General features: G+C 39.2%; 1 protein-coding gene across 1 annotated transcript; it reads left to right on the top strand.

Annotated features, from left to right (window-relative positions):
* Positions 1-1,824: 1,824 nt before the first annotated feature.
* Positions 1,825-10,583, top strand: FRS2 (fibroblast growth factor receptor substrate 2). Its single transcript, XM_010148845.1, has 5 exons — positions 1,825-1,890; positions 3,709-3,895; positions 7,030-7,188; positions 8,105-8,268; positions 9,146-10,583. Exons 1-5 carry the CDS (start codon positions 1,825-1,827, stop codon positions 10,094-10,096), a joined length of 1,527 nt encoding a protein of 508 aa, XP_010147147.1. The 3' UTR covers positions 10,097-10,583.
* Positions 10,584-19,481: the final 8,898 nt, after the last annotated feature.

The following is a 19,481-nucleotide window of genomic DNA, read 5'->3' as shown; positions in this document are numbered from 1 at the left end:
GTTATGTTATGCTGAATGCAAAGAAAGTCATGATACTATAATAGCATCCTACTATCTAGTTCTGTGTTCACTTAGTCAAAACATTTGGGGAGGTCTAAGGCTGGGCTTTATTAAACTGCCAGCATCTGTGCCTGAAGGCTGCTAGAAGCATCTGCAGCTATGACTACTGTATACAGCAGTCATATACCAGTCATACAGCTTGACAACCTTTGCTGCAAATGTATATATTCATTGTTAATCTGCATTGCAATTATTTTCACATGTTCTCTTAGCAGTGAATTCTCAGAATAAATAGGGTGGCATCAATAGGCTAACAACACCCACCTGAATGTTACTGTATTGAAGCATTGTGGGGTGCCAGGGTAAGAAATTAATAGCAAGAGTTAATAGTTGTATCTCCCTTTCTAAATAAAACAGGCAGAATTCATAAGCAAAAATATATAGATAGTTAAAATAACAATGGGATGTATGTGTGAAGACTATTAAAAGTAGTCTGTAATTGAGAGACTGATTAATAAAATTCGAGACCACTGTGCAAAAAAACTAGTTGTATGTAGCATCTTTTCTCTCTGCAACAGTAGAAGCAAACAACAAACCCCCCAGTTCCATGCAGAGTTGAGAAGAAAAGCTCTGTCAAATTAATGCATGTTTTCTTGTTATGGCCAGAAATGACATTAGAGAATCCATAATTTTGACTACATGTCTGGCGCTCTGCCTCTTTGTTACTGGATTAATCCAAGCCATGTTGTTACCCCTTCTGTTCACCTGTGCAGGGGCTTGGTGGCAGACTTATATGAATGTATACAGTCTCCAGGGTAGCAATATCCCTCGAGTGGCTTTTCTGGTCAAGAAGAGGGGAAGAGTTAACCTTCCTTGCACCTTACTTCTCAGCAGACTGAAGTGCTACTTGGATACTACTGCTGCATGCTAATAAGTGCCTGTCTAGAAAGCAAGTCCTGGTTGTCTTAAGGTGACATCTGATTTTTTTTCTCCCTTTAGTCAGGAATATCAGCTGAATATTTTGCTGCTTTTACAGCAAATGAAGTAGACTGTGTAACACAGTGTAATCCAAACGGAACTTAATCAACAACCAAGCTTTAGAACATTTGTGCTGAATGCGGTGTGTGTTTATTCCTTCCCTGAGCTTCGATTACAAAGTTTTATGTACATTGCTATATGGGAAGAATTTAAAAGTGGAAGCAGAAAGCCTTACTGCACGGCTGCCAGCAGAGGCTGCCTGCAGGCCTGGAACGCCTCCACCCTCCATCACAAGCTAGCCCTGGAGCTGCCCAAGCCAGGGCAGCCTTTCAGGATTGCCGTGTGGGCTCTGTGCTTGGTAACCTCCTCCCGCCCAGGGCTTGGCCGCGCGTCACTAGGGCTGTGCTCAGCAGGCTAAGCTGGGCAGCGCTTATGTAGACCGAACTGGAATCCAGGGAGTTGTAAAGGCCCTGGTTTAGGAGATGAGGATCACACCCAGTAAGTTGTTTTGTTTTCCTCCAAGCTGCTACCATGGGGATTAAGGTGACAAAGCAAATGGGTCTGTTTGGTAGTAACCTCAAGTTGAATTATTGGTAGGACTTTTAACTGCTTGGTGTTGCTACTCCTTAATGCCAAACCTAATTTAAATACTTAAAAATATTTGTAATATTTATGTTGGGATTTTTTGTTACTTATGACTGCAAAATTCATCGTGACGAATTGTAATTTCAGAAAGCAGTTTGTGTTGGGTTGTTTTGTTGATGAAACTCCATTTTTACTTCAGCTAAATGATCATTTTGCTTGGTTTTTTTCCCTTTAGAGATCACATGGTCTTCTGAAGAAGTCATGGGTAGCTGTTGTAGCTGTCCAGATAAAGAAACTGTCCCAGATAACCATCGAAACAAGTTTAAGGTAAGCAACTGGTGTGGGATGTTGAGAATTATTTTGTTGCTTTCTTGCAGAGTAAGTATGTGATGGAAAATTAAATTAAAATAGGTTGAGAATCACCAAACGGTTAAAACATTGCAGACCTGCAGGTATCTGTGGCTACAGGTTTCTCTTGCGCCTTTGAGGAATCCTGTCTTACCAGCAGTGACAAGAACTCTCTAGACAGGGTGGGCTTTTTTGTGAGAGTTTTGGAGAAACCCTGTGCTTTAGGTCCGTCTTCATTTCAGTTGGTAGGGCCCAAGTACATGGTGGTGTCTCTGGGAGGTTATGGAAGTTAGGAAAGGAGTCATAAGCCTAAGAAACAGGAGTCCACTGGAGGGGTGTGATTATGAACCTGGATGTGGGGTCAGCAACAGAAAATTTTAGGAACGCTGATTTTACTTGAAGATCACTACTGATTATTGCATTTTGAGAACTTTTTATCCGTTACTTGAAGAAATTTTATTTATAAGTGTGTGCTTCAGTCTCTTATCCTTGGAATTTATAAGATTGTGAACACTTGTTCATGTGCTTAGCATGCTTAACATGAAGCCGCTGAAGTCAGTGGCTTTAAGTAAACATACCTTTGCATAGTCACACAAGTCAGATTTGCTTCTGTGCTCCAAACTGTCTCCGTGAGTTGGCAAAGGAATGTTATGCTTCCATAGTGAAAAACGATTCATGCATTGCCTTAGGGCAACACTGAAATGAGCTTTAAAGCCATGGGAATTTCTGGAAATGTTTAATATTATCAGTACAAAAAGCTGAAGGATAAAATATTTTTCTGCTTTCTTGCTTTTTATGCATTTGACATCACTTTGCGTAACTAGTTCCTATTTTCCTCCTTGTAGAATTTATCTATTGTTTGTGTGGGTCGCTGATTTAGCAGCAGGGGGTAGAAGATGAAAGAATGTAATTTGCAAAATGAAGAAAGTTGGCATAAGCCTCGATGGCACATGAAACTATTCCTAATTCTTTTCAATTGACTAGATTTCAAGTTGAAAGTGTCTATTTAAGCAGTAACATTAATTGATACCATAGGGAATATTTTTTTGGTAGCCTCCTTATTGAGTAAGAAAGAATGCCACTAAAAGCAGTATTGTGAGGTAAAGTACACGCAGAGGAAAATGTAGGTTCTCTGAATTCCATAAAGGATGCAGATGACTTCCAGCTGGTTTAAAGCAGAAAGAATAAGAGTTTAAGCTTTACACGTATTTTCATGCAAGATAACCATGGGGTATTTGAATTATTTGTTGACTTTAAAAAGGTGGGGCAGGGGGGAGCCTAAAAAAGGCTGGTGATTCAGCACAGTGCATGGGCTTTACAGGTATGTGAAGGAAGCTTTATCTTGCAGCACCTTATCCTTTTTCATTCCTTTTACTAACTGTAAATGGGGTTATATGACAAAGCAAATTTTTTTTTTTTTAAGAAACGGGGCTCTGAAAGATTCTATTAGCTGAGGTATGCCTTATCTGTGTGGAAATACTAGAATATGTCCATAAAGCCAATTAAAAAAAAAAAAGATTATCTTATGAATCTCTTTGATTTCAAAATTTTCTTAGATTTTACAATAATGTTATGCAGTCCCATTCATATTGCTTTAAAACATGTATTTTAAGTCTGGGCTGGGGCAGCAAAGGAACTGGTTTGGTGAGGTGAGGGCTTTTTTAACTTTTACCCTAAAGATTGTAACTCAGATGACACAGCAGATGGAGTTTATCAGTGAAACATTAAGATTGTTAGTAGTGATATTGGTGCTCAAAAAAAGTACTTACTTAATGCTATTTCACTTCCTTTTGATAGGTTATTAATGTGGATGATGATGGTAATGAGCTGGGTTCTGGCATAATGGAACTTACAGATACAGAACTAATTTTGTACACCCGTAAAAGGGACTCCGTAAAATGGCACTACCTCTGTCTCCGTCGCTATGGCTATGACTCAAATCTTTTCTCTTTTGAAAGTGGCCGAAGGTGTCAAACTGGACAAGGTATGTGGATTTTTTGTGTATCAAGCTTTTTGGAAATGTATTTGATGTTGGAAGGCAATTTTGTTTAAAGAAGAATTATATTTGCCTGTCCTTTGGCAAGGGTTATAAAGGCTGTACTTTTACAGGTAATTGTGGTTTCTGGGAAAAAGTGAGTTATGTTATGAGGGATGGTCTTCTGGTAAAATGAGAATTTGAGTTGCACATAGTTTTTTGGCATTGTAGGTCTGGAGCACTTTGTGCTTGTATGTGTGATGTGCTTATACTTCTGGTGAAATTAGGAGGTGGCTTTGGCAGGGAAATTCTACCTCAGAGGTTGACTGGACTTGACTTTCAGGGAGGGGCATTGAAACCCAGAACTGTGGGGGGATCTCCTCAGAATTGAAAGAATTCTCTATTTTTAGATTTTTAAGACTGGAGCACTGGCATGAACTGGATATCCCTACCCTGTTGTTGACTTCAGTAACACACTTGTTTCATCCCTCTTCCTAAAACCAGTATCACTTTCACTTGTATCAATGACATTGTTCCCAATTTTTGACACGTTTTTGTACACAGTGTGTGAACTGCAGCTATGCTCAGTTATTTTTTTGTGGCTTCAGTTGGAAGAAGATGCTTACCTTTCCAGTTCCCAGACCATGCCTGCCTTGACCAAGGTTGGCTCCCAGTGACAAAATTTAGGCTTTTCTCTCTTCACTGCAGTAGTCCCTGAGGGAAAAGCTGTTTTGGTTGAGGTCTCAGCCTCGTTTTGCATCTTTCTACAGTGATGTAGGTGTATGTAGCTGGAATTCTTATGTATTCATACGTTGTGAAATTAAATGGCATTTTTATGTTCTTAGAGATTTGTGACACTTACTAGTGTTTTTATCAATAATGATATTTAGCATTAGCAATTGTTTTTTATTTCACTGTAAAGAAAAAAAAAATCAGGAAGATGAAGGAACTTGATCATAAACAAAACTGGTCAGCATTGTCCAAACAGGTGGGGGCAGATGGGATTTTTTGATAAGGGTTTAGAAGGCATACTCAGTTCATCTCCTAATGAAAAATAGTTGTTTTAAAAATTTGCAATGTACTCCACACTAAACTAAATTTTCAGACTTCTATGGAGTAAATAATAAACTTTGTTTTGCAGAAAATCACTTAAGTTGATTTTGCAGGTTTAATATGCTGCTGCTTCTAAATATGTAAAATAGATACTAATAAAATTTAATTGAAGATGCTACTGTGAAGGTTCTTTTCCATGACCTGTTAGCAGGTCCATTGAGTCTGACTGACTTCGTACCTTCCCTCCTAGTTTCTTCTTTCTTTTTTTTTTTTAAACAGAGAAGATAAAGCAAGCTGAGAGAGCAGCAACCCTTTCCTCCCTCTTGTTTCTTGCCTTCCTTACATAATATTAAAGTACTGCAAATATTGAGAAAAAAATAAGTCTGGCAGAAAATGTTCCCTCTGCTGCCATTTTGCAATGGAGCATTGTTCCTGAGACCTATGCTGGTTTTTGTGGGCACAGTTGCAGAACTTCATCTTCACTTGGTAAGATGACAGAGTAGTTTTTCATTTGAGAATACCCTGAATACTGCCCATCAACTTTTACTGATCCATAGTCTCGTTTTGGGTTTTCCATTTTGTCTCGAATTTTATGGCAAAACATTGAGTTTGTGCTAGGTATTAAAAACCTTGAAGACCTGTTTTGAGAGCACAGCTAATAGATAATTCAGGATAGCAAGCTTGGAGGAGCTGGTGTGTCACCGTATTTTGTAAGTGACAGATCACATTGTATTTAATGTGAATGTATTTAATAAAAATCAAGGTTTCATCAAGCAGCTTCAGTGCCAAATTGGTTCACTCCCTGTTTTTAAGCAATCAGCAGTTTGGAAGCACTTTTTTTGAACAAAAGTTAAAGGCAGCTGGATTTCTTAAAAAGACTAGAAGCTTTTTAAATCTTGTGAAGCTAGATTTTTGGGTTTTCTTTTGTTCTTTAAGTATCCAGCATGGATTTTCAGAAATAGATGAAAAATTAAACATGGCCTGTTGTACTTGAGCTGGATCATGGGTTGGGGAAATGTAGCAGAAGCAGCTGTACAGCTGCTGTGTCACAGGCATGAAGCTTATTCACAGCACCAGCTGAGTATTAAGCGTTGAGCGTCATTCCTCTGAGCCCATTTGCTAGATTCTCAGTTGGGTTTTTGTCAACTTCTGCAGTGTGGAGCATTTCTGGTGGTTCTGATTTGTCACAGTTCTGTGTCCTTAAATACATGATACTAATTGCCAGCATACTACCATAGTTGCACTTACAGAACTAGCTATATAGGTAGGTAGTTTTTAGTAAAGCGTATTTTAAGATTGTAATACTCATTTTTAAAAAAAAAAAAGAGCTCCTGCACCCACGTTTAACAAGTCAACTTTAACTTCATGCTTTCAATGGAAGAATAATCCAAAGCTGCGACTTTGCTGGTGAGGGTAAGTTGGGGTGCTCCCTGCTGTTTAACGGCAAAGTGGCACAATACACACGCAAAATACATGGTATTGCTGCTGACTTTGTCTTCTGTGTCGATCCTTTAGCCTAAAGCAATTGGTTTGTTACTGTCTGTTTCACACAGTTTGTCTTACTAGCTTTTTATTTTAATCTTCTTAAAGAAACTCAACTTTTACCTAGTGTTTAAATCCTCCTCTCCTGTTGTGCAGGTGTCTTTTCTGGTAGTTTAATAGAAATCGGGTTCAAAAAAATACAACCCTGTAGCACCACAGTAGTTTCATTTAGTGTGTTATTTCTTTAATAAGTGTCCTTTTTATCAGCTTAAAAAAAATTAAAAAAAAATCTTGCCCTCTTTTGTGGGTGGTTTTTTTTTTTGTTTGTTTACTCCCCATTTAGCACTCAAAATTTAGTTTTGCTTTTAACCGAATCAGTTTTCTGTTCTAATTTAACTTAAGGTGCATGGGAATCTTACTCTTCTGTTAGATAAACACTTTAAAGGTTCTCACGGTAATTTTGTGTGTTTTGATGCAGTAAGAATTTCTTAACAGTTTTGCTTCTTTAACAGGTATTCATTATGTGGATTCCAGGTCTATTTTTTGAAAGTTATATAAGTTGTTTCTTACGTTAAAGGATTTTGATTTTTTTTCTTGTGTGTTTATAGGAATCTTTGCCTTTAAATGTGCCCGTGCAGAAGAACTATTTAATATGTTGCAAGAAATAATGCAGAATAATAGCATAAATGTGGTAGAAGAACCAGTAGTAGAAAGGAATAATCATCAAACTGAGTTGGAAGCTCCAAGAACCCCTCGAACACCTACCAGTAAGTGTGATTATACTGTCAGATGACATACCTTAATGTAATGTGGTACTTAGCTAAAAATAGCATTTAATTTGCATTTCATCTTTAATAACTGCAAAGAAAACTAATTTAAAGCCAAGAGGCTAATTACCAGTAATTAATTCTCTTGAGGTACTTGCTAAGGATTCTCTTTGAAGAATCCCAGGTTGTGGGAGCAAAACACCCGTAGTCAAGTTCTTCAGCTTTAAGAAATAAGTTTTGGGAGCTGAATTGTTGCATAAGAACAACTTCCAGTGAAGTTCTTGTGAACACTTCTGAATACACTGACTGAATTGCTTCATAATGTATCACCCTATTTTACTTGTAGCATTTCTGAGAAATACGATTATTGTGCAGTGTTCCAACCCTTTTATTAGGGGAAAATTAGGGAAACATCACATCTCTACACTGTGTTTGGAATATTTCTTTTGCTGTGAATAGATGGATGGGTAGAGTGAAGTCCTTTCAAAATTACCGGGGGATTTTAGGTTATCTCAGGCAGGTGGCTTGCTGTTTGAAACTAAGACTTCCAGGTTATTGATGATTTCAGAGGAACGGAACCTTAAGTCAGTCAGTCCCTGCTTGCTAAGGAGATGTTGTTAATGGCAGAAAGAGAAGTTGGGTAGGGACCTTACTGGGAGGACTGTGGTGTGTAATACACGTAGATTTCAATGGTTGCTTCAGACCTGTTTCCCAGTAAATACTGGGATGCTATACTCTGCATTTGCTTTCCCTTTCCTTCCCCCCAGCAAAACTGAGTCTTGTAAATATTTAATACTGTTATACATATTTTAATTTCTCTTTTGAAAATAAAAAAATGAAGATTTAAAGCATCTTATTCATATATGGTAAAATGTTCTATTTTAACACTGTTTTGCTTGTTTTCTGATTGAATCAGCTCCTGGGTTCAATGCACAAAGTTTACCTAACGGCTATCCCAGATACCCATCTTTCGGAGATGCTTCATCACATCCTTCCAGCAGACACCCTTCTGTCGGAAGTGCACGCCTCCCCTCTGTCGGTGAAGAATCAACACATCCTTTACTTGTAGCAGAGGAGCAAGTGAGTAATTCCTTTCCCTTCTCCCCGCTTCCCCGCCTACAATTTAGGTGGTTCTTTGGTTTTTCTGATGTTTACTCTGTAGGCTTTCATTCATGTTTTTCAGTATCGGGTGTAATGTATTCCTACTGTATGTTAACTACCTCAGAAAGTGTTTGCTTTGCCCCTTTAAAATGATGCTTTGTAGGATGGCTTGCTGAGGAAGAGTAACTATTTTAAGCTACTCTTCGTATTTATATACAAATAAAGACACAGAAAGTATATATTTGCTTATACTCTTCTCAAAAATTCCAGTAATTTATTTTTAAACACACAAATTGTGTTTTATAATGAGAGATCCTGGTCAGAAAAAGCTTCGTTACATGTAAGTCTTCTATTTGGCAAATAGAAATCATGGAATAATTTAGGTTAGAAGGGACCTCTGGAGCCCTCTGGGTCAAATTTTGAAGTTAGAGGGGAGGCTACACCATCTTGTCCTGTCCTGTTTTGAGTACTCCAGCAAGGGGATTCCATAGTGTCTGAGCCATGTGTTCCAGTGTTTGACCACCTTTGTTGTGAAAGCATGTTTCCCTCGTATGTAAAAAGGTTTTTTCCTGTTACAGCTGGTGTCTGTTGCCCTTTAGCCTTTTGCTGAGCATCTCCAAAAAGGGTCTGGCTTTAGCTTTTCTTTATCTATTAGGTAAAACCAAAACACCAAAACTGAGCACAGTTCAGCAAAGTGTGAGAGAGAACCTTTTTAAACAGCTGCTATCACGAGATTTGGTTTTCAGGTATTTTGATTAGAAAAGTGGGAAGCTGAGAAGAAAAGAAGTTTCAAGGGAGGGGGAAAAATGCAAAGAGCATTTGAATTTCCTTTTTTTTACCCCCCTTTATCTTTTAGGTGCACACTTATGTCAACACTACTGGGGTACAAGAGGAAAGAAAAAATCGATCGAGTGTGCATGCGCCACTGGAATCAAAGCTTTCAAACACTGAAACAACTAAAGCGAAAGAAGATCAGATATGTACTGATGACAGAGATGCTCAGGTTCTCCTGGAGCCTGAAGGAGTCAAGTTTGTTTTAGGACCAACACCTGTTCAAAGGCAGTTAATGGAAAGAGAGAAACTGGAGCAACTTGGGAGAGACCAAGTTAGTGGCAGCAGCACAAACAACACTGAATGGGACACTGGGTACGACAGCGATGAACGTAGAGAAACACCTTCTGGTAATAAATTGGTGTATGAAAATATAAATAGGTTATCAATCCCTAGTGCCTCAGGGGTCAGGAGAGGTCGTTTGACATCAACCAGTACCTCAGACACCCAGAACATTAACAACTCTGCTCAGAGGAGAACTGCGCTGTTGAACTATGAGAACTTGCCATCCTTGCCTCCTGTTTGGGAAGCCCGCAAGCTGAGTAGAGATGAAGATGACAGTTTAGGACCAAAGACACCATCTGTGAATGGCTACCACAACAACCTAGATCCGATGCATAATTATGTCAATACAGAGAATGTAACAGTACCAGCAAGTGCTCATAAAGTAGAATTTACGCGACGTCGGGACTGTACCCCAACAGTCTTTAACTTTGACATTAGGCGTCCAAGTTTAGAACACAGGCAGCTCAACTATATACAGGTTGACTTGGAAGGCGGTAGTGACTCTGACAACCCTCAGACTCCGAAAACCCCCACCACTCCACTTCCGCAGACTCCAACCAGGCGCACAGAGCTGTATGCTGTGATAGACATTGAAAGAACTGCTGCTATGTCAAGCTTGCAAAAAGCACTGCCCCGAGATGATGGTACTTCTAGGAAAACTAGACATAATAGTACTGACCTGCCTATGTGAGCCTGGGAAGCATTAAATCATTTGCACCTTTTGTGAAGTTTATGAAATTGAAGATGCAAGTACTTTGCATTTCTTAACACTAACGCCTTTTATAGACTAATAGAACTTTTTCTGCATACTTCATGTACTTGTCTAACTAAAGGGAATTAATGTAGAGCAAGTATTCATTTAGGTAACACTATTTCATTCTACAGTAGTAGTAATTACTGCATAGCAGCATCACCACCTTTCACAGTGCCTCTTTAAATTGATTAGAGCCTGAGTTACATGCCAGTTTTGAATTTATAAATATTCTGGTCTGGTGCCTATACTCATTAATGGCATTTATAACACTTTTTAAAGCCTCTTGATATGTGCGTTATTAGCAGGTAAACCGAATCCTTCGAGATACGTATCTTGCGTTCATTCCTCGTTGAAGTGGTTCCTCCAGAATGAAATGTATGTAATGCATTAATTCACTCAGTTTGACCTACACAAGGTATATCGGTTCATCTCAAGGGATATAAGCACCACACCTTTTTTGTTGTGTGTTTTGGGCTTTTTGTGTGTGTGTTGTGTTTGGGGTTTTTTTTTTTTTTTTTAAGACCACGCAGGGAAGAAGGCCCCTAATTCCCGAGGGTTTTCTTAACTCACGTGATATTTGAGAGGTCAAAGTTTGTTGATCAGAGCTATAAACACGTCTAAACCCAGCCTTAAGCTCCTTCTGCTACAAGAGAATTCCAAGTGGCATATTGAGTTCCCTGTGAAATCTGACAGAATTTTAATCTCAGAGTTTTGAGTTATTTTTGTGAAGGAATTCACAAGTTGGCTGTATGAATTAAGGCTCTCTTGTCGTTTTGTAGTTCAGTGTGCCTTCCTTTCTTGGCATTTGTGTGTTTCTTTATCTGTTCCATAATGTCTTGGTTTAAAAGTCAAAATTTTGTACATAGCTTTAATTATTGTTCAGGGTCATTTATGTGTTTGTCTTACTCTCTGCATTTGACAAAGAAAGACTCTTGAAGGTCAAATGGCTGTCTTTGTCCAGTGTTGTACTTTTTTATGCCTGACAGAAATATCCCAGCTCTCCAGCAGCATGCATTATTGCACAACTGGAAAGGTTTATTACGCAGTTACGTCTTCCGCTGCAGCATCAGACACAGGTTCCACGGGAGGCAGGGTACTGGACTTGGTAGTTCTTTATAGAAGGCGGTGCGTTCTGGCGGCGTGCATCCGTAGCTGATGGCATACTTCAGAAAGACACGTAGTCAGTTACCTGAAGGTAGTATTAGCTACGAGCATGCTTCTTGTCCTTTTGCAGTTGGTGAACTTGGTTACAGTAATGGCTGCTCAGTGTTGCAGGTACATCCCAGTCGAATGTTGTTTGTTGAATATGCCAGATGCACCCTTGGCAGAAGATTTTGGTGGGTGTGGTGGTTTCTTGTTTTTTGGGGTTTTTTTAAACTGAATAACCTTAGAATTCTGGCAGTATTTCGGGTGCACCTTGGTACTGGCAGCAGCAGAGATTACTCTTGAGCCTGTGATTGCAAAGGAACTGATGCTTATGTGAACGGGTGTGATGTAAAATAACCCTTGAACTGTGAGGAAAACCATACAAGAAAAGCCATTTGAAGATCTGAAAAAGAAGGGTCTTCATGCAATATTTGAACTGAAGTTTTATAAAAAACGAACTACAGTTATTTTCTGCCTTTTAAATTGGAGTGTATTCCTGTTCCTCTGTTAACTTTTTCTTTGGTCGTCTTGTGGTGGCAGCAGTAGTAGCAGCAGCAGAAATACATGTGTCTTGCCACACCATTAAGGGATATCGGGCAACCTTTTCACTCTGACTTTCATTATTCTTTACAGACTGTACGGTACTGAAATACCAGATGCACAAAGAAGGTAACTTGCAGAAGTAAAATATGGGAATCATTGAGACCATTATGAGGAACTTGAGATTTTTTAAAAAAATTAATTATTTAATGATTTCCTGGTCAACCTGTGCATATCTTGTGACAGACTTGCTGACTTGTGGGGAGACCTTGGTACTCAAGAAGGTAACGGCTGCCCCGAGTTAGACATTTTACAGGTCTGGGGTGATAGTGCTCCTTCACGTCTTTGCCATTGCCTCACCTTATGCTGAGGGCCAGTCTTGGTCTGTACTGAAGAGAAATTACCAGGTACTGCAAAACACTTACTGGGTTAACAAGACTGGTGTGATTCTTGTTCTTGGCTTATAGCTCGCTTAAACTGGTTGAGCCGAACTAATGCTTCAGCACGTGTCTTGAGGCAAACATGTTTGATCTAGCTAGCTGCCTAGACGTACTTGGTCCTCATCTGTATAGTGTGAGTGTTTCGGAAATACTAATTAATTGGACCCTTAAAACATGCCTGTGAGGTCAAGAAGTAATATTCTTGATTGACACATAGGATCCACCTGAAGCCTGTTTCCCTAAGTGACCTGCTGAAATTACACCAACCAACGGTATCCCTCCTTAGTTCCGGTGCACTGTGCTATGCGTTTATCCTAAATAGGCTCAGATACAAGGGATGGTCTGAGTAACTTTTTCATGTTGTCACAAGTTTCACAATACCCAGAATTGAGAACATACTGAAACTTCAACTTTCTGTAGCCTTAATTAAATTAAGTCCAATGACATATTTTCCAGGACTATTTTTTTTACCCTCTTAGGTTTTACAGGTGGGATAATGCTTTCTTGTTTTGTGTACACTGCAAACGTGCTGGGTAGTCCCTGTTACCCATGCTACTCATCATTAGCATTCCTTATTTTCTGCCCTTTGAAGTAGATGTAGTTGCAATGCACTTTACCCTTTGAGACTTGGTAAATATTTTGTCAATTCAGTCTCTCTTAAAGGCTGTGATGTTAGGTTTAGTGTCTGTAATCTAGGATTCAGTTCCCAGCTGAAATCTCTCCACAGTATTTAGATCGTATTTATTTTGGGCCCACAGGTGGATAGACTGAGAAACTACAAATGTGTGGTTTAGTGACTGAGACATGTTAAGTTTACATAAACTAGGTCCTGCAGAAATGGCAGCATCTCCGTCAGGTCTGCTTTTCATCCCTAATATGCAGTTGGCTGCTACCCTTCAAGCACATTTGATAAGGGAAAGCCTCTAACTGTAGGTGTTCCTTTAATGTGGTGATTTGGGAAAGACATATGTCAGTGTATCTTTTAAACAAGGAAACAGAGTCGATGAAAAAGATGAAACAGTAACCAAAAATCAGTACATGATAAAGATTGTGCTAGAATTACAGTCAGTGAGAATTAATCCATTGGTTATATTGGGAATTTTTTTTTCCTCTCAAACTGATATCAAGAGGAGGACCAATTTTCTTATTATTGTGGTGTTTTTTAGTGACTACCTAAAATCATGTAAGAAAGACCGTTCTGAAAACCTTAACTCTCATTAGAACACTGTTTCCCCCGATAAGTACGTTTTGCATGTGGCAGGGGTTGAATGTAATAGTGTGTGCTGAAGCACGATTCCTGCTTCTGTTGGAAGTCTGCAGTACTTTTGTGGAAATCTTAAGTGTTCAGATAGATAATTCATATCATAAACTCTTAATTCTGCCCCTACTCAGCTGTTTGGATATTTGTGTGTGTTTACACCTCTGACTAGGGCTTGGGTGTAAAGCAGGGCTACATAAAGGTGTAAGCTGTACAAAGTCCAAACCAATGTCAAAACAGAGCTGTTCTTCTGCAAGTGACAGACCAGCAACTGATTTTGCTGGTTTTATAGGAGTGTGTACTGGCTCAAAATTTGGCTATCCTTGGTTTTGTTCTATATGGAACAACTTCTCAGTGAGACAGAGTCAAGAGAGGGCAGATTGTCTTTATTCGCTGTCAGTGAAGTAAAACAAAATGCAATTTCTGCTTAATATCAGTTAATACTTTGAGCATATAATCATGTAGCCGATTTGGACCTCTCTTTCCAAGCAGTATTTTCCGTGTCATGTAAAGTGATCCCACTTTACAGTGGTGAAATTCCATTTCTGCACTGTACTAATTTATTTAATGGCTGCAAATAAGATGAAACTGATTTAGTAGGAACTAGTAGTGGACTTAAATCTGAAATTCTCCTATTTCCCCTAAAGAAGCTTGGTCCTTCAGTTTGATAAATAGAATTAGGTATTTTTGGAATTTAATGATCTTTCCCATCTTTTTTCTTGAGGTAGCAATTCAGGCATTTATATTTGACAGTATTTACTTAATATAAACGTAAGTTCATTTATGGTATCTTTATTTTAAATTCATATACACTCAAAAGAAAAAAATCCAGAAGAAATTCCACTACAAAAAACTGCGTTAAGACGGAGTCAAGGTTGCTGATGTCCTTCTTACGGAGCATATACGAAAAAGGCAGTCATGAGTTAAGGTTCTTTTGCAGTCTTTAGGAATTACTTCTTCTTTTGGACAAGATAAGTGAATAAGAAAAAATTAGAAAAAGAGCCCCCAGACTTAGCAGCTGCAACTCTGACCATGTATGCATTATTTCTTGTGACACTGTGCTGTGAGGTGTGTGGCTACGTCTGTCAGGTGTCTTAGGAGGATATTATCCTAACATGGTGTTTACTCCACATTAACGCAGTATTTTGTTTGGAAGTAATGTAGGTGTAAAGATAGAAATAGAATATGAGAGAGAAAGTTACCTTTAAAGTTGATGGAACAAGTGTTGGACATTTCTATATTTTTATATATTATAAAGGGCATTTTGAAATTTTTCTTGCGGTTTTAGTAATTATTTAGTGTGGTAATATACATATATTGTGACAATGTTTTCTGCTATATCCATTACTTTGCTGTAATTCTATTTTATGTAGCAAATGTATATACAAAGGAGATTATGTAAAAATCATGATTAAGAAATAGGCTCGAGCCCTTCAGAACAGGGACTGTCTTCCTCTGTGTCTGCTACTATGAATGCCTTGGGGTCCCAGCCACTGCTCACGCCTGAGACCCGTGGTGACCGAATTGCCACACGATGCGTGTGGAGGAGCAGCTCCGCTGCTTTCCATGAGAAGCCTTAGTACAAAAGGTGCCGTGAAGCTCACCTTGCCACTCCCTGGTGTGCTCTGCCTGGTCGTTCCCAACACCACCTGCCCAGAGAGTCCACAGTCTGTGTGTCTGTTGTTCCAGTCCTTCCCTTTGGCAGTAGGAAGTCTGAGTTAGGAGCTCTGATGTCATCAAGGAATCTTCCTTCTTAGGAGGGTGATCCTTCCAGAGCTTGTTCGGGCCTCATGCAGCGTCCTTTGAAGCCAAACGAATTGATGGGTGTTGACTTCAAGGGCCACTGAGTGTGTTCCTACAGGATCAAGTTCTGCTGACGTAACAGCTCTCTGTGACACCTGAGGACCTGGTTGGTCAAGTTCTTCGGGAATGGTCTAAAAATACTGTAAAAATAGGAACATATTTAATTACATGTACTGAAAGAAAAATCCTATTTGTTGTGGTCAGAGTTCAGATTATTATGTGAATTTTGATTTCTTAGTCATACTTGCATATATATTGCTTTAACAATTATGTATGAAAGAGGAAGTGATTCTAAAGTGCATGAAAGATCAGGATGACGCCTGTTTTTAATGGTTGTGTTATTTAGAAATGGATGTCAGCAAATTTAACTCTAATGCAGTTTTTTTGCATTAGAATATGTGTGTATATCATACACCCACGTTTTATATATAATATAATATATATTTGGTACTAACTTTGTATTTTCCCTGAAATTTTGCCAAATCTCGAACACAGATGTTCTCACTTGTAAGACTTTGGTACTTAATAACTGAATGTATAAGAAAAGCTCTGGTATGAAAGGAGTGTCGTATGGTGTCCCACAATACAGATGTCTCAACCAGCAGGCACGTTGCCTTTTTCACACCTCGCTTCGTTGCAGCATCACCTTGTGTCTCCTGAAAAACAGTCTGTGTTTTAACTCGACTGCAGACCTGCCAGTTACAGGACAGCTGAATACCCGCTCTAGCACGAAAGCTGACTGGTAGTAGTAAGAGTACAATAGTCACCAGTGTGCCACAAATACATTTATTAAATGCAGAAACAGATGTTTCTATAAAGGCCAAAATCTTATGTTGTATGTTCCTTTCTTGTCATTACATTGTACGATATTGTAAGATTATTGTATGTCCTAATTTGCATTATAAAATGTTTTTTCCTACTTAAAGGCATAAATATAGCAACTTTGTATAAAGGTAGCTTTCTAGATTTTTATTTCTTTTATATAAAAAAGTCTAAACAGTGGGAGTACCATTGCCAAATTGTTTATAAAGCTGCAATTAATTTGCCCTGTTCAATGAATTTGTTTTTACAAACATTCCGTATTTCTTTTATGAAAAAAGTGATATTATACTTTTTTTTTGAGTGTATTTTTATGTCATTCCACCTTAATCTTAAAAAGAAATTAATTTCACTTGTTTTAAGCTGTCATTGAGAAAGCTTACCAAATGCACATTTTTTAAAAAATGTATGATGACAACATTTTTCCCCCTTTACCAGTGCCAACTTCATTTGGAAAAAAAAAAAAAGAACAACCTGTAGCATGGCAATAAACTATTGATTTTACATTGAAAATTGTCTGTGAGTTACATCAGTGTTTCCCATTCTCAGTGTTGCTGTATTGTATTTCCTTAGTAAAACCTTTTTTCCTTTTCTTTAAATTGTTGCTTCAGGTTGTCCCCCTGCTACCCTTGTGTTCTGCTCATTACTCAGTAGTAAAAAAAAACCCCAGAACAACAGAACATGGTGACCTGGAGTCTGTAAATTCTTCTCCAAGCTTTTGTTTCGTTTCTGCCAGTGTTCTGCCACATCTTTCCTCATGTAGGTGGACTTAGATGTTGTTGTGGTCGTACGGTTGCTATCAGCTGCTGGCCAGTGAATCACCTGGCAGCAATTGGAATTTCCTCCTGTCTCAGGTATTAAATGACTAAAGTTTCATAACCCAAATGGACTTTGTTAGCATAGTACTGATCAATTCAGAAAGTCAGTAGTAAGAAAATACAAAGTTGAAGTCCTGTCCAGATGGCCTTTTTGCTTTCTTTTGGAGACTATAAAACACAGCGCTGACTTACTAAATCCAGTGTTTCCTCCTAAGTCACTATTTTAAGGCATAATTTCCGTAAAGGTGTTTCTAGCCAACAAAGGAACAAACCCCTATAAATGTTACATGTTTTCAGAATCTCTTAAGAAACAACGTTAAGTGGTCCCTGCCCTCTGTTGGGTTGATAACTTCGGTGTCTGAAAACTCAGTTCTCAAGAAAGCTTTCATGTCCCTGGCCCACAGCTTTGCAGTCTTCCCAACGGGAATGGCTGCTTGGCAGTCCGTCACACTCTGTTTCCATACAGACTTGATACAGAGTTCTGTAGAAACTTTGGCTCTTCGTACCTTCAAGCCCAAGAGAGCCTTCCCATAATGTTTGTCGAACTGCTTCAGTGCACCAGCTCTGATGCGACAGCAGGTGAGAGAGATGAGTTAGAGAATTCATTTCTAGTAATAATATTACTAAAACATCATGCAATGGATACAACTGATTCCAGCTAAAATACGCACAGGCTTTGCATTCTTGGCCTCATGATGCTTTGTTCTAAAATAAAATTTTGGAGCCAGCTCAAAGCAGGTGGCATCAAACAGCCAAGCACTGAGGAGCTATATGTGCCTCGTCCTAGGATTTCCAAAAATGACACAAACTGGCCTTGTTAATATCCCTGTACATAAATCACAACAGTGTATCTGTTAGTTTTTGGTTGGGAGTGCCCAGAGAGTTGGAATTTGTGAAAAGTCTCTGTCTTCCTTCCTTCCTTCCTTCAATTCATATCTACTCAGAGGCTTAAGCGAGTGGCTTGACTGAAGTTAAGCTGCAAACTGGATACTGTGATTGGTGCCTGAATTACTGGTCCTGGAGAAACCAGGGAACAGTTGCTGGTCTGTTATTCCTGCCTGGTGTGTCAGATCTTCTTTGGGACTGAAACATGCTCTGTTTTTTCACCTTGAAAGAGATGAGGTGATTTACACTTTGTATGAGTTTATGAATATACTAAATAGGAGTTTATGAAAATACTAAAAGGAGGAACTTCTTTTTTTCCTTCCTTTTAATCACAGTGTGACCTTAAAAATTTCCACTGGCACAAGAGGCGAGGGCACTGTGCAGCTGGAAGCGAGAGGCAGGAACCCAGAACTAGTGCTGCTGCTGGGCTCTTCCTATTCTGATGTTGCTACTTTGACACAGTATAGGTAATAGCTTAGCAATAGTCAAAAAACCCTTAAACCAAACTTACTATATGCTGTAGTAAGATTTTCTATGAGCGTGTGATCTTCCAAAGGCCATAACTTGGTTAGTTGTCCAAGGCACTTCAAAATCTTCTTTCCCCCCAGCTCATGTGACAGTAGCAGCAAATGTGAATTAAAGCAAATCATTAGTTGAGTACAAATCTTTATGAATGCTCTGAGATAAAAACAGCTAACGATGATTTAGTTGGGTTATTAGCCCTAGCCAAAACCTCAGGTACTTTTCTGCATAACTATGAGGAAAACCAGAGTTGTTAAAACTCCAGTAGTATTCTAGTTTTCAGAACAAGGTTAGGGTGGATAACATATCTAAATCTGATGAAAACAAAAAGCCCCAAGAACTCAAGAAATATGCTGACTGGGTATTGCCATCTGAAAGACCAGAGACAGAGGTGAAAGTTGGCAGTTTTAGTCACGTTCTTTTTTTGTCACCTCCATTAGGGTAGATACCTGCCTTTGGCCAGTTTGAATCGAGATCAGCTTTGCATATATCCCAAGACATGTGTGCGACCTTTGTATGTGGCAGCAAGAAGAGGAATGCCAGCTAGAACTGATTTTTGAGGAACAAGTCATACAAACTAATCCACTTTATTTTTTTAACATGACCAGGTAAGTAACGAGCTTTGTGTGAGGAGGTAAAGTAGTGACAGAACAAGGCTTGAATGTGGTCTCCCACATCTGCAAAGCTGCCAAGAGAGTCATTATGCATTTTTAAATACGGAAGAGTGCATTGAGTTGGACTGTGCCAGAGATCGTGTTGTTCGCTGGTTTTAATTGGCGATGTGGATGAGACAAAAGCAAAGTACCTGGAACAGTCTGGCAGGTGCACTGCAGGCCAGGAGTGGTAATTTAAAATGCTTTTGACCGGTTTGAGAGCTGACCTCCAGGAATATGGTGAAATTAAACTGAAGAGAATGCAGGCTCCTGTGCTGAGGCAGCAATGTCCTGGTACAGAAATAGGGTGGGGAGTTCGGTGGCAGCTCTTCGAAGGGTCGGTGTGCCGTGGTGCGCTGCCCTGCTAGCGGCCGGCGTGACACCCAGCGGGGGGGGAGGCTACAGCCCTCCAAGGCACGCAGTCACTTGAAGAGCAGA

Source organism: Eurypyga helias, unplaced genomic scaffold (genome assembly GCF_000690775.1).
Source record: "Eurypyga helias isolate BGI_N326 unplaced genomic scaffold, ASM69077v1 scaffold7113, whole genome shotgun sequence".
NCBI lineage: Eukaryota > Metazoa > Chordata > Aves > Eurypygiformes > Eurypygidae > Eurypyga > Eurypyga helias.
This window is presented reverse-complemented; position numbering and strand designations above follow the sequence as displayed.